The 12503-nt window shown below is 49.3% G+C and overlaps 1 protein-coding gene and 1 long non-coding RNA gene across 3 annotated transcripts in view; one reads left to right on the top strand and one right to left on the bottom strand.

Annotated features, from left to right (window-relative positions):
* The window catches only part of TRIO (trio Rho guanine nucleotide exchange factor), a 330020-nt gene extending 318156 nt beyond the window's left edge, over nt 1-11864 (bottom strand). Inside the window, exon 1 of one of the 2 annotated variants that reach the window (XM_072958843.1) lies at nt 10914-11864. In XM_072958843.1, the coding sequence (XP_072814944.1) occupies nt 10914-11070 (157 nt within the window). In that variant the 5' untranslated portion in view covers nt 11071-11864. Of the gene's footprint in view, nt 1-9665; nt 9689-10913 lie in introns of those variants that run through there. The other variant, XM_072958845.1, reaches the window with a different exon arrangement.
* On the top strand, nt 5849-6513 carry LOC140689996 (uncharacterized). The gene is made up of 2 exons (XR_012065155.1): nt 5849-5974; nt 6199-6513. It is a non-coding gene; the product is annotated as an uncharacterized lncRNA (long non-coding RNA).
* Nucleotides 11865-12503: the final 639 nt, after the last annotated feature.

Genomic DNA, 12503 nt, shown 5'->3' on the forward strand with positions numbered 1-12503 from the left:
TAATAATATTATATCAAAATTAATGTCCTGATTTGGGTCATTATGTAAGACAATGTCCTTGCTCTTAGAAAATTCTATTTAACCACCTTTTCGAGGTTAAGGGCATCTCTCTTCTGTAACTTACTCTCAAATAGTTCAGAAACAAAATAACATGTAAATTTAGTGTATATATATATAAAATATATATATAAACACATGTGTTTCTGTGTGTGTGTGTGTGTGTGTGTGTGTGTGTGTGTGTGTCCAGAAAGGGGAGGAGGGGAGGCAGGGAGTGGATTCACCTGTGGTGAAATAGCAACAATTCTGGAAGCTGAGTTCTTCTCTGAACATGAGTTCTGGCTTCTCAAAACAAAGCTACCTGCCCATCCCCCTCAAAAAACCTGAACAAACGTTAAATGTAATCAACAGTGAAGACATGAACCAACTAAATAGCCAAAAACAAACGTACAGTGAAATCTCAATTCGACTAAGCTGATATAGATTTGAGCCTTGTACCTTCTCTGTTGGTTTAAAATCAAAGATAAACTAAAACAGCATGTCAAAAGCACATATCTCCCCCAAAGCAGCAAGCCAACCATACCTTTTTAATTCCACAAATTTTTAAAAAGCAAGAATTAAACAAAAACAAAAAAAACTTGAAATGTTTACAAATTCCTTGAGAAAACCAGGAGGAAATGAAAAGTAGATTTTAAGAGTACAATTCCCTTCAGATTATATAATGTCTACACTCAAGTGCCAGCATTTCAACCATCCTCTGGCTGAAATATTAAAAGTCCACGGTAGATGAGAAGTTGCTCCGAGACACAAACACAGAACGTGCTCACAGTATGGACATGATGCTGGGAGTTGCACATGGGCTAAACCTGAGCTAGCATCCCATAAAATCAGGCTCCACATGTGAGGGGGGACGAAAATGCACCCCACAAATAGGAAAACCTAGAACACGTACCCAAGAGTTACCTCACTGAGTGTGGGAAATTAACCACAGTCATCCTCTCTGCGCACATTTCCATGAATAACAGCAAAGAAATGAGTGGCTGCAGCAAAAAAGCTAAATATAGAGATCCCAGGAGTTACCACACCCACCTTACAAAACTGGCCCCCAAAAAGCAGCTTAGCAGCCTCCGGCCCCTCCCCGTTCCCCCACCCATGTGCCCTTCCTTTGTTACAAAGGAAGCCCCAATAATCTTTATAATGTGTCACACAGAGCAACCGGCTGAAAAACTTCCCTCCCTGGCCAGCCTCTCCCCGCCCTTCCCGAACTTCCCTCGGCCAACCTTGACAGCCAGAGACTTCCTCCCCAGCACTGCAGTCCAAGTCAGCACAGCCTGGGAAACAGAGGACCAGCGCGGCCAGGGGAGTCCTCCCGAGACAGAAACCGGTGGGAGCCAGGAAGCCTCCACACACCTCAGTGGGGAAGCTGGGGTTACTAGGGTTACTGATGTAAAAAGGAACACCGGTTTTAATTAGGTGAGAAAAGAAACGGCATAGAAGCTAAATTACAGGGCTCAGACCAACGTGGAAAAAAAAGCTTGCTCTATCCTGGAATCTTTCATTCCACTTTTGTTTGGTGTGAGACTTGTAAATTACAGCTTCCCTCTTCAGCACACAAGGATATACATATTTTGTTTTAAAGATCTGAGAATTACAACACAGGACCTTGTGGGATGCTGTACAGAGTGAGGATCATTTCTGCTCTCTCTCGCCATCAGGGAGGGAAAGGGCACATGAGGGCTTTGAGGTCTGGCAGCCATGGTTTAAGTTCCAGCTTGAGCCCTGACAAGCAGGGCAAACTGGGGCGGTCATTCAACCTCCCCAGAGGCTGAGATCCTCTTCCTAACACAGAAATAGCATCCACCTGCGGGAAGGATCTGACCTTCTACGAGAAAGTATATGTAAAACACCTGCACGGTAGCTCGAATCAAAGGTACTCAAGACAGCAGCCAGTCATGGCAGCAATACAGGTAATAGTTCAGAGAAAGACTTTACTAGGTTTTCTTGAAGGACAGAATTTGCATTAACAGCATCCGGAGAGAAGAAAATAAACATATTTTAAATATCATCCTATGACATTACGAGCAGGTTATTACTTTCTGGATGCACTTAATTTTACTCTCTTATGGAGCGTAGTTCCAAAGGTGTTATCTGACCCCTGATGGCTGGGGGTCCTGGCCTCCCACCTGCTCTGGCAGCTGCTGCTAAAGATTTAGGTGACAGACAGCAAGCATGTCAAGAGGTAGCAGGCCATTCTAACACTATCCGTCATCCTAGTTCCCCCTGAACACCCCGTATGCACACTGCAAGTTGTCACGGAAAATTTAGTCTTCCCACCTTAATTCTACATAGAGTTTACAGTCAAAGTTTCCAGTAATATGGTTCAGGGGACAGGTCCCGTCTCACCAACAGACAGACCCCTTCTGTGCGTTTAGCAACCAGCAGAGCTGAGATAGGACCTAAAAACAAGGTGATGTAGATAAAAGAGATGCCTAAAACAAGAATCCTGCAAATTGAACTGCAGTTAAGTATCAGGAAAGAAACACGTACACAGCCAGCTAACAAAATGCTGAAACTCACGGACTTCTGCACAAAGCCTCCCCCGTGAGGAGCTACCCTCCCAGAGACACTCATCAAGGGACTTGTGAAAGGAACCTGCCACGTGAAGGAAATGTATGGCCTGGAAGCTATTGAGTTAGCACTAGTTCTCAAGGCTCCTGAACCCAAGATATATCAGGACAGGTGCACAACATTTAGATAGAGGTGAAATAAATGTGTGAAATAGACTCTGCCCCTGTGCAATCTGGCTTTTTGGCACTAGTTAGGGTCCCCTGCATGCTGGCTACCACCACTGTGGTGCTGAAAAGGGCAGTGAGGGCTGGAAGGGACTTCTCATAATCATGATTTTTTTTTAATAAAGCTACCTAACAAGCAAAATAAAAATCTTATTTGTTTAGTCTATTAGACTAATGAGGAATTTGTTTCAGTTATTTGGATGCCCAAATATTAGACACTTTAAACTTCAGAGATCTTATTGTGAGTGATTCTAGTTCAGTAGGAATACATCAACATTCTAATCAAGGTCTTGTTTCCCAACATAATTGTATCCACCTTCAGAATAAATAATAGAGGAATTGTACTTTTTGGTCCTTATTATTTAAAAGTTACATTAATAAAGTTATCCAAAAAATACCAAGCGTTTTGTTCTCCTGCAGATCCTAGCACACCTGACATGAAGAACAAGGATTAACTAAAAGTAAATGCAAATAAGAAAACATAAAGCTTTCAGAATCCAAATGGCCCAGAAATACCCCTTTTTAGGTCTGCAGACATGGCATTCAACAGCAGCAACAATGAAGAAAAAGGGATTCTTGAAGATGTGGATCAGCGTGAGAAGAGGCAGTGAAGTAAAAGGAATAAACAATGGAAAACAATTTTATATATACTGTCTTGACCAACCTCTCAGACATTTCACATATATAATTGTCAAATTCAAACTAAAACAGCATGTCATTTATACATGTCACTTCATACATACTAAGAACATCAGGTCTTTTTAAATAGATTTCAAATATTAATCTCTGATATATTCATTCCTTCTTGCACTGAAACTACCCATTCCACAGAATTCCAAAATGGGGTGTTTTAAGACTTTTCCAAGATACAAACAGGTACAGACACACACACACAAAGAAAAATCAGACACCAACAGACCCTATCTAAAAATATTCGATGACTGTACTTTTAAATTTGAACTGTGCTTTTCTCAAGTTCAAAAATAGTTTTATTTTATGGTTATGAGTCTTAAGCAGGGGGAATAACACTTTATAAATTCATTAATTAACCATCAACACTGAGAAATACATAGCTTCAGAGTCAAGTACATACAGAAAGGCCCTCGAACAGAGGGCCAATGACCTCACACAGAAATTCGTGCATGAACAACGCCCCCTTCCCCAAATGAAATTTATTCCTAGAAATTCCTTCTTTAACACAGGAACGTGAGGCACAGCAGACCACTCTGCATGTACCACTGTTTTTCTATCTGGACAGCAGGAAAACTTACCAGAGTGGGAAAATCTGAGGCTGAAGCAGAAAAAATGGTGACTACTTTTATCTAAAGACAGTTGTTTCAAGTCAGCAGACTTGACTTATACACCATATGGATTCCCAAGTTACACTTCTTACAGAATCCAAGAAAAGGGTCTTTATTTCCCCATAACTACCTTCAAAGTTTCCCTAGACTACCCCTAGACATTAGAAGAAGTTTGGTCCCAGCTCGGGCAGTCTGACAGTTACCATCTTCAAAATATGTAGAAAATCTTTCGAAAATAACTCCGTTTTGTTCAAGTTTACCTAGAGAAATGACTTGCTGGATTTCACTTTTGTTCTTATCACATTTTTACTTACATTTCCTTGATTACTAGCAAGGCTGAATATCTGCTGGTCATTTGCACTCTGAGTTGTCTGTTTGCTTATTTTCCTTTTGGATTGCCTTTCTAATTGATTTGTGGAAGCACTTTTTAAATTCTATATATCTAATTCTTTGTCTGATTTGTAATAAGTGTTTTCTCCCAGTTTGTGATTAGCCTTCTTTAATGTTATGTTTTAAGTTAACATACAGTACAACTAGATCTGTTGTTGTTGTTGTTGTACAGTTCTATGAATTTCAATACATAGAATCACTACCACAACCAAGATACAAAACAGTTCCATCGTCTCTCAAAGTGCCCCTCGTACTTCCCCTCTGTAGTCCAGCCCTCCCCGTCCCTGACTCCTGGCAATCAACAATTTGCTTTCTGTCTCTGCAGTTCTATCTTTCTGAGACTGTCATACAAGTGGACTCCCTCCTATGGAGACTTCTGAGACTGTCTGCCTTCACTCAGCATCAGCAGAATGGATGGCCCACAGTCTATCTGCTCACACGTACCCATCTCAATGCTAACAACAGCAGGCAGCAAAGGGCCTAGCCCTTCCCAGAAGCAGGACAGGAACAGAGCAGTGTATACCAAGTACTTCCTTCCTGGGACTGAAGGAAAAGAGGGGAGGGTCCATGCAGCCGGCAGGACCTTGCAGAAATCCCTCCTGAAGAGAAACCCAGTGCAATTCATCACTGTCCACAATACGGCCACCGACTGTAAAACAAGCCTGATGAACTCACGTGGACACCGCTAACCCACAGGACCCTAGACCTAGGATCTGTAGACCTGGAATCTGTTGTGTGTTTGCTAACGTTTTCATTAACGTTTCCTCCATTAGTGTAACTGCTAAAATGTACTTAACTTATGAAAGAGCCCAAATAGGGTGATACTTGCAAAATATAAGATCTGCTCCATAGATTACTCCACACGCCTCCCCAACCAGACAAGACTAGACACATGGCTCATCAAAACAGTTACCTACACTGCAAGTATATTTGTCACCAAAATGAGGTTTCATAGTGCCACAGCACACGTGGCATGGGGTCAAATATTCCAGACTCAACAGGAGGTCTCACTGGGAAGAAACCCCAGAAGCTGCACCCTTCCCCCAGCTCAAGCACCTACGCCACGTGCTTGGAAAGTCTGCACACTCAACTCTCACCCTAGACATACAATCTTTCCCAGAGAGCAGGTGATTCACAATTTGGGTTTCCAGGGGCTTTCTTACATGAAAAGGGACAAAAAAAAAAAAAGGAGGAAATTGAGGTAACACCTATCCCGAAAGCAAACTGAGTGCATCCATTAGCAAATGAGAAGAGGTGAGGCTTATGAGCTCGACAACCATTAAACAGGAGAGCAAGGATTCCCATAAACAAGAGCATCTGCGCAGAAGGCTCAACGACGTCACAATGCTGGGAGACGACACCGGAAGTTCTAGCCAGGTGCCTCTGCTTCCTCTTTACGAAATGGCAGAGATGGAGTGAAATCGGGGTCTGGTCGGGGCTGGGCACTGTGGCAGCAAGCAGGAGGCTGAGGCCCCGGGAGACTCTGCCGCCACAGTAGGCACAGGAGCCCAGGGATGGGGGAGAGCAGGGAGAGGGGAGGGTGGCAGCCAACCAGTGCCCTGCAGGGCTTTGGCCCGATTCCCACCCCCTCTCTCCTGTTCACTCCTTTGCCTTCAGTTCAAAGATACAGTGATAGGAAGACCCAGAATGGCTCCTCCAGATGAATAACAGTAATTGTTGTTGTTGTTGTTGTTGTTGTTGTTGTTGTTGTTAAACAGCCTCCAAAATGCCCACACGCAAGGGACAATGAGGAGAGTGTGCCGGTGCGTGCTTATCCCCTTGCCCAGGCTTACTGAACAGCTCGGTGGGAGCATCTGGAGGATGAGAGAGAACTCTGAGCCCAGCTGAACATTTACAGAAGAACTGAGCAGGGGATCAGAGGTACCACAACCTTCCACGGGAATCCAGTGGGTCCATTTCTTCACTGCCCACCAAGTAGCTGCTGTTCTACCAGCAGAACTACTAAAACTTTGTCAAGACAATGCACTTAAGGAAATAAAAACCAATTCATTATAGAACCAAAGAGGAATGAAGGAGGTTGTTAGGGCTGCTTTTTATAGTAAAACACAATTCATCCCCATCAACGTAAGTGACTTTACTAGGCAGTAAAGTGTGGCTATTGATTAAGAATTTGACTTTTCTCTGGAATTTCGCCAAGGATATGAGATAAAATTTTATTTTCTCTATAAAAGAGTCAAGAAAATAAACTTAAATATCAGATTATGACAGCTCCAAACACATCTTTGACTTTCGCTTAGAAACAAATCCCAAACTTACCATAACATTTTAAAGTTCTAAAAAAGCCATCCTAATCACATATTTTTAATATACATTTGAAAAACATATTTAAACCACATGCTTCAGAACCACCGGCTTCATTTATGTCTTGGTGAATGGTTTAAATGGCTTCATTTAAGTATTTGACTCTTGGATGGTTACACTGCAAAGGGAAAAATACAATATCCCGTTGTCAATAAGTCAGTTCACAAGAGCTCGATGAAAAATTCTTTCAATGACTGTCTTCCTGCTCTTTGGTTTCTTCAAAATCACTTACAGGATCTTTTTAGCTAACTCTTTGCTTTCCTCTAAAACTTAGCCTCACTGAGCCACTGAAAAAGCGGAAACCAACATTCACCATTAAGGTATATATATCTCCTTCAACTACCCTTTTCAAAATATTGAGGGTAACAAGGACATTTCATAATACAACAATTATTATTGGTGCTTACAGGGACCAAAGCCGCCAGGCTTCTAAATATCCACAGAAGTAGCACAGCCAGCTCAGAGGCCAGATTCTTCAGTGGTGTTAGAAACATAAATATGAAGAAAAGTTCAGTCAATATTCCATGAGGAAATCATCATATCAAAACATAGAAAGACATGCACGCTGCTCCCTCACTAAGTCACAGACTCGCCTGTCTTCACATATTCCATTGGAAAGAGAAGGGCTGCAGCCAGGAGTCCAGAATAAGACTTAGTAATGAAAGGAACCCAGCACAATGGGCCGTGATGCTTCAGAATAACCACAAACCTTTATTCTCTGCACATTCATTTAATGCCAGCCTAAAACATGCCAGGCAGGTTAAAAATAATGCATTTATGTAAGCACCCCACACACACACACACACACAGACTCTTGCAAGGTTAAATAGAGAGCTCTGAAAGAATGATTTATTGCCACAAGAACAGAGCCCCAAAATAGATTGGCAATAAAAGTGATTGGTCCCAGCGGGATTAAGAACTAATGTAAGCAAAGTCTTGGCCATGACAGGCATCCGGGAAAGAGTATCAGACTCAGGGGCATGCTTCCCAGCCCTGACCCCACCTCTACCAGAGTTCCACCCTGGGCAAGTCATTCAAACCCCCACAAAAGCCTGATTCCTCTTCTGAACAATTAAAAAATAATAATAAAAAGTAAAAAAAATTTTAAGAATTTTGTAACAGAGTCACTTACATTTGTGATGCCTTTTTAAAGGACAAGTGGGGCGGATAACCATTAGGTGCTGAGGGCTCAGAGGGAACCACAGAATCCGAGAGGGTAGCAGCGTTTGAGCCATCTCCCCAGATCCCTCTACAAGTGCAGGAGTCCTGTCCACAGCGCCCAGCTCTGAACCCTGGCAGGTGGCAGTGCCCCTGCTCAGGTGCTTCTAGTAATGGAGAAATTACATGGCAGCCCATTCTACTCCTGAACTGCTCTAATTATTTAAAAGTTCTATGAAGCAAAATTCTCCTGTTTTCATCCAACTATGGGTACCAGTTCTCAATCTGTGATAAAATTTAAATGCAGGACAGACAAGGAATAAAGAGGAAAGAAAACAAGGTGGCCTAGCAAACAGTTCCAGGGAGGAGAAATGAAAGGCAACCAGTAGAAATGCCTTGTGTAGGTCACACTGGCAATCTTAAGTATCAGGCTCACAACACCCTGGAAAAATGTTCACCCCTTCATCTGTCCACCCTAGATGGACAGATCTTATTTCTGCGTTTCTACATCTTAGGAAACAAAAGAATGTCTGACTTTACTGATTGACTTGACCTCTCTGTTCAGCTATCCACATTCAATCAACACTGTCCGGAAGGACCCCCGCCTGAGCCATTCTACCAGGTGAGGTTCCCCCTCACTCCCAGGTCCTAAGTGCTTAGTCCGTCCGAAAGCCCCATCCCACCCCCAGCAATCTAACTGAACGGTCCCTCTCTACCCTCCCTCTGCTAGGTATCACTGCCCTAGATGTTGGAGCCAAGATCTAGGTCAGAGATTCAGAGTTGCCCAAAGGAGGGGAAAGCACTTTTAAAAGATGTTCCGGGTGACCCCTGGAATGGAACAGTGCAATTGCTGCCTACTTAAAATCTGCTCTGGTACCTGTTCCCAAGTCAAACAACTAAAGGGCAGTTTGCCCAATCACTTTGGACGGCGGAAGAAAAGAGTAAACCAGGGAGCAGCACTGACTAGTTCTGCCCCAAACTGAACATGAACAGGAGCCAGGGCATGGGAGCAAGCACAGGCCCAGGCATGGCCACCAACGTATTTATCTTCCCAGATAAATCCCAGGGAGAGCCACACTAACTGGAGGAGGGTTTTCTGTGAGTGTCCAGCCCAACCTGATGTCGTTTGGGGCTCCTAAGGGTAAAAGAAATGATTTCTCTACCATGTATAATAAAGATGTAAAAAAAAGTATGGTCTCACGAGCACCAAAAATTCCATCTCTGGGGCACAGGCGTCCTTCTAGCAGAAAGGAGATGAATTTACACAGAATCTATTATTCTGTGACAGGTGGTAGAGACCGAGAGAAGACAGACTAGACTTTAGCTTCAGGGCATAAAGGGAAGACATCCCAGTTCTGCTATTAAGAGGTAAGACGGGGCTGCGCTACCCGGCAAGTTGCACCAAATAAGGCTTTCATTTGAAGGAGTTCATGTTTTCCTAGAGCTTTGCTTTCTGCGGGGACCTCACGGGGAGAGGGAGCACCGGGGAGTATATTAACCCCAAGCTGACAGTGCAGAGTCGGCGTCCAGCCACAAACAATCTGTTAAAATGACTCACAAATAACCCCGCCTGGCAAAGATCAAGAAAACGAGGGAAGACAGTGCTAAACCAGGTTATCTACCGGCACTGCTAACTTCTGTCTCTGACCATCGCCCTCCCGCTGCAAACTGCTCCTTGGGACCCGGATTACAGAACTGATCTCACCGAATCTGGAGACTTGATTTTGAAAGAGGCCACGAAGAAACGTGAGCCGCCGGCCTCCGGCGCGCGCCCCATCGCAGGCCGCTCCCCCGACGTCCCCGGCCCCGCGGTCCTCCCAGGCGCTGCCGCCAGCACCCCGCACGCGCCCTGCGCCCGCCCGCCCACCCCGGCCCCGACCTGGCCCGCCCTCCTCCGCTCTCCAGCGCCGAGTCTGCATCCTCCCGGCCCCACGCCTGGCCCGCTGGGCAATGCGTTCCAGGCTCCGGGCCCCGAGGCCGCCACTGCCGCCCGGACGCGCGAGCAAACGGGACACGACGCGGGGACGCGGGGCACGGGGACGCGGGGACGCGGGACCGGCTTGCGCGGGATCTGGGGCCGGGAGGGAGGAGGCGCTGCCGCCACCGGGGTCTCAGGGACGCCCTGTCACGCCTCCCGCGCCTCCTCCCCGCGGGCCGGTCGCAAAGCTGGCCTCTCCCGCCGCCACCCGCTCCTTGCCCGAGAGACACCGAGCCACCTGGCACTGCCTCTTAGGCAGTGTCCCGCGAGGGCTCGGCCCCGCGCCGCCCCCCGGGGGCCACCAAGTTCCCAGATGTCCCTCCCGGGCCGCCCCCAGAGACAATGGCTCGCCCATCGTCCGGCCGCGCTTCATTTCTGCCACCACCTCCCCCTCCTCCCTGGGCAGCGGGTGCCATGGCTGCCCCGTTTCACAGAAGTGTAGATCGAGGCTGGGGAGGTGACAGGCTAGAAGACCGAGCGAAGAAACCCAGCTGCTTATGGGGTTGAGGAGGGGCCAGGTACAAATCGGCCACGGAGACCGGTCCTAATGAGAACCCGCTTTCCCGGGCCCGGCCCCACCGCCCCAGTGCGCTCGGCCTCCCTAGTAGGGGCCTCCGCCCTCGCCGTCCCTGCCGCCGCCGCCTCGGCCCTCCCGCGAAAGAGACAAAGAGCCGGCGCCCCAGCCCGTGGAGCTATAGCCGCCGGGGCGGGCGACAGGGAGGTTTTACCCTGGAACGAGGGGCGGGCGCAGGGAAGGGCGAGCCGGCGGCGTCCGGGCCGAGCCGCGGCGCCCCGGGCGGCGCTGGCAACAGGACACGCCGGTGTGGATCCGGGAGCCCCAGCGTGGGCCAGTGGCCTGGGCGAGCGCGCGCCGGGGCCGACGGGCAGGCGAGCATCGGGCGCGCTGGGGCCCGCCGACCGCGCCTCCGCGGCGGGGTTGGCAGAGCGCGCGAGCAGCAGCGCGGTTGCACTCACCGGATCGGAAGAAGGCCGCGATGTCGGCCAGGTCCTTGGCCGCCTCCTCGGCCCCCTCGCCGGCGCCACCCCCGCAGCCCGAGCCCGCAGCGCTGGCCGTGGCGGCAGGGCCGGAGGACGCGGCGGGGGCGGCGGCACCGCCGCTGCTGCCGCTCATGGCTGCGGCGGCGCCCGCGGCCGCGCCCGGCTCGGGCCCCGCGTCCCTAGCGCCGCGCGCCGCCCGCTCCGCGCCCGGCCTGGCGAAGCCGAACGCCCAGCTGCCCGCGCCCGGCGCGTGGACCCAGAGCCCCGGGGCGGCGGCGGGCGGCGGCAGCGGCGGTGGCTCGGCCCGAGGAGCGCGCCCACATAGACGAGGACTCCGCCCGGGAGCCGCGAGCCTGCCGCGGGGCGGGGGCGCGGAGCCACGGCCTCGGCGGCGCCGGCCGGAGCGCGGGCAGCTGCGCGCGCCGCGCCGGACACGCAGTCGAGAGGGCGGGGGCCCGTGGCCGGCGGGAGCTCCGGGATCACGGGCGCCGGCGGCAGCCGCGAGCCTCCATCTTGATTTCAAATGGGGAAGGAAGGAGGGGGAGGGGGGAAATCACGGCCGAGGGAACCCGGGTGAAAGGAAAAGGGAGAGCAGGGAAAGGAGAGGAAGGAAAAAGAGAGGGGCTTCGGGAATTTCCGGCGAACATCGTTAGGGGCCGGAGCGTGGGCTCGGCGGTGGGCGGGGCCTTTGGTGGGCGGGGTCCGATGGAGGGCGGGGCCGCGCCGAGCTGCCGGGCGCCCAGAGAGGCGTCGAGTGGCTGCGGGAGCGTTCAGCCTTGTTCCTTCTCTTCCTCCCGAGCAGTTGCAACCCTTGGAAGGAGCCGGAACGCTCTGACCAGGCGGGGCGGATCTTTCCAGGTCCGGCGTAGCGCCCCCAACTGGGTGCTCGTTCCTGCAGCGCGGAAGGTCCTCCGAGCGCTCGAGCTGTTTATTACTGATCTCGCCCTCGGGGCCGGATGACTCGGGCACCGGGCCGGTGTGTTTCTCGTTGGCGCAGCGTGGGCAGTGGCACGTAGACGGGGCTCCATAATAGTTGTTGAATGAAGAGGGAGATCGTGAAAACGGGTTTTACGTACTCCAGCCCCGGAAGGAGTGGAGCAAGCCTCTGAACACCTGGAGGACGCCTCCTCGCCTGTAAAATGAGATTCCGGACTCACAGCTCCTCCGGCCTTACTCCACCAAAACCTAGAGAACGGGGAAGGTGATGGTGGCTGGGGAGGCCAAAAGAAATGAGGGGTAGGTGACATCCAGCTTTACAGAAGAGCCGTGTCAAACCAGCATTTGACAAATATTCAGGTAGAAAACGCCTATGACGTGGCTACCGGAGAAGCGAGGAGAAGGTACGGGTGTTAGAGGTTAAAGGATCAATACGGCCGTAAACAAGAAGAGACAAGATTGATTTTAAAAAACTGGTTAATGAAACCACTGTACATGCATACTGGAAATGAACAATTAAGTAAACAAATGGTGAGTGGTGGATACTAAATGTTTCACTGTTGGAGAGGGAGGCTAGCATGATCCACGCGGTACGGGATTGGAGTTGGAGACATCAGTATGAACTCACGT

The sequence above is a fragment of the Vicugna pacos genome, chromosome 3 (genome assembly GCF_048564905.1).
Source record: "Vicugna pacos chromosome 3, VicPac4, whole genome shotgun sequence".
Classification (NCBI taxonomy): Eukaryota; Metazoa; Chordata; class Mammalia; order Artiodactyla; family Camelidae; genus Vicugna; species Vicugna pacos.